The sequence below is a fragment of the Pteropus vampyrus genome, unplaced genomic scaffold (genome assembly GCF_000151845.1).
Source record: "Pteropus vampyrus isolate Shadow unplaced genomic scaffold, Pvam_2.0 Scaffold85, whole genome shotgun sequence".
Taxonomy (NCBI): domain Eukaryota; kingdom Metazoa; phylum Chordata; class Mammalia; order Chiroptera; family Pteropodidae; genus Pteropus; species Pteropus vampyrus.
In genome coordinates, this window is record NW_011888866.1 from 7,471,223 (window position 1) to 7,473,430 (window position 2,208).

Sequence of the window (2,208 nt, forward strand, 5' to 3'; positions counted from 1 at the left end):
AATCCAGGTGTTAAGTATATGAGTAATCACTGTAAAATTTATATTTTTTGGTTATGTTTGAAATTTTTCTTGAATGTTGGGAAAGTTAAATCTCGTAGGGAAAGGACAATAACTTTTCCAAGTAAATTTGAATGTCCCTAAAAAACTTAGGATTGTCATTGCTAGATTATTGTTCTGAAAATTATCAGTGATTTGAACAATAGCTTCAGGCAAAATTCTAGAATGATTCAGAGTTGGTACAAATTTCACAGAACACAGATTTAATAAACTTAGGTGTGCAAAAAGTTTTCATATCAGCTCTTTTCAAAGTAGTTATGTATTCTTAGTACAAAAACAAGATGGTAAATTTACAAATTAAAATTTAAAAACAAGTAAAAGTAACATTTCCTTTAACCAACTAGTTTTAAAAGGATAGGGCAAAGTATTAATTTTTTAGTTTTAGTTCATAGTGTAATTTTTTAGTTTTAGTTCATAGTGTAACACTAAGCTTAACCAAACTGTCCTACTCTTTCTTTATAACTGCTGTATGAAAAGTTACTCAGTTAACTTCTATATACATTATTGTTTAGGAAGAAGCAGAAGAGAAATTGAGAAAGCAAAAAGAGTTGAAGCAAAATTTTATAGAACAAATGGCCTTGAAGGAACTAGTACTACAGGCTGCAAAAGAGGAAGAGGAGATCTTTAGAAAAGCTATGTTAGCTAAACTTGCTGAGGATGATCGAATAGAATTAATGAATGCTCAGAAACAAAGAATGAAACAACTAGAACACAAGAGGGCTGTGGAAAAACTTATTGAAGAGCGTCGCAACCAGTTCCTTGCAGACAAAGTAAGTATTTTGTTTTTTGGTCATTAAACGGCAACTGGCTCATGTATTCATCCACTAAACATTTAACTGAGAACCTTTGATGTGCCAGATAATGTTAGATATCTGTTTACTAATCATATGATATATACATTTTTTTTTCCTTTCTGGTTTCCATGACTTTGACAAGGAGTGGTCTGAAGAAATAGTGACCATAATAAATTAGTTATTTCATAGAAAAGCTTTGCATTAATACTACTTTAACCTAATTCTTAGCTGAAATTCACTATTTCAGTGGTCTTCCTTTTAGCATCCTTCCCTATCCAACAGGATTTTTGGGATACATTTTCATAAGTGATCTTTTAAGCCCTAATACTTTTTAAAATTAGTCTTCTCTTCCATATCATATGGCTCAGAATTTTGGTGTGATCAAGTATTCAGAACTCTTTCCTAAGAAATACTGGTTCTCCCTGTATAACTCTTGCTGGTACTTTTGTGCTTCATACAGGCTTTTAAAAATTTGATGTATATGAAAATATCTTTTAGATATCCCTATTATGTTTTACCCACTTTTTTTGGTCCGACACTGCAAGCTGCCTTCAGCCATAGGGTAAGCATTCAATAAATATTTGTTGAATTAATTAGGAAATGACTTCTTTGAACATTTCTTCTTGGGTTAGGAAGATGTGTCCTGAAAATATGTACTTGTCTCCCTAAAATCCCTAAATCTCCCTAAAACAGTCATAACCACTGTTCTTTGTAACTTTAAAGGAATAGTGACTGCAAAAGATAGGTATATATAATATGTATATACCACCTGGTGTCTTTTGAAGTGTCAATAAATGTTCATCAATTTTATCTAATTCATTGTAAGGGTAAGTTTTGATAACTTCTTAAAAGGTTAATGTATTTCGTGATAATTAGTAAAATTTGACTTAAATTTCCAGCAACATGAACTGGAAGAATGGCAGTTGCAGCAAAGAAGACAAGGATGTATAAATGCAATTATCGAAGAAGAAAGACTGAAACTTCTCAAAGAACATGCTACAAAATTATTAGGCTATCTCCCTAAAGTAAGTGAGATTTAACTCGAAGTGGGTTCCTCATGACCTCTACCAGTGGGGAAAACTATGGTATTAGGGTTACAGAAGGCCTGGGTTTTGCTCGCTTCTTGCTGTTACCAGGCAGCAGTGGGATCTTAGCCAGTCACTGAACAGCTCTAAAATGAGTTAGTCTTGGCATATTTCTAGAAGTATGAGCTAGATTTATTGAAATTAAATTTTAGTGATTCTTTTCTCCCCTTTCAGTGTAAGAGGTCTAAAACTAAACTACCCTAAAGCAATTGTGAGACTTTGTTTCTCAAAGGTGATACTGATTACAAGATTTTCCTTGCATGTCATTAATA

General features: G+C 32.5%; 1 protein-coding gene across 1 annotated transcript in view; it reads left to right on the forward strand.

Moving 5' to 3' along the window:
• The window catches only part of MNS1 (meiosis specific nuclear structural 1), a 33,959-nt gene that overhangs the window by 28,939 nt on the left and 2,812 nt on the right, over nucleotides 1-2,208 (forward strand). The window contains exons 8-9 of the mRNA XM_011363439.2: nucleotides 570-827; nucleotides 1,751-1,876. Coding sequence (XP_011361741.1) covers nucleotides 570-827; nucleotides 1,751-1,876 — 384 coding nt within the window. The remainder of the gene's footprint in view (nucleotides 1-569; nucleotides 828-1,750; nucleotides 1,877-2,208) is intronic.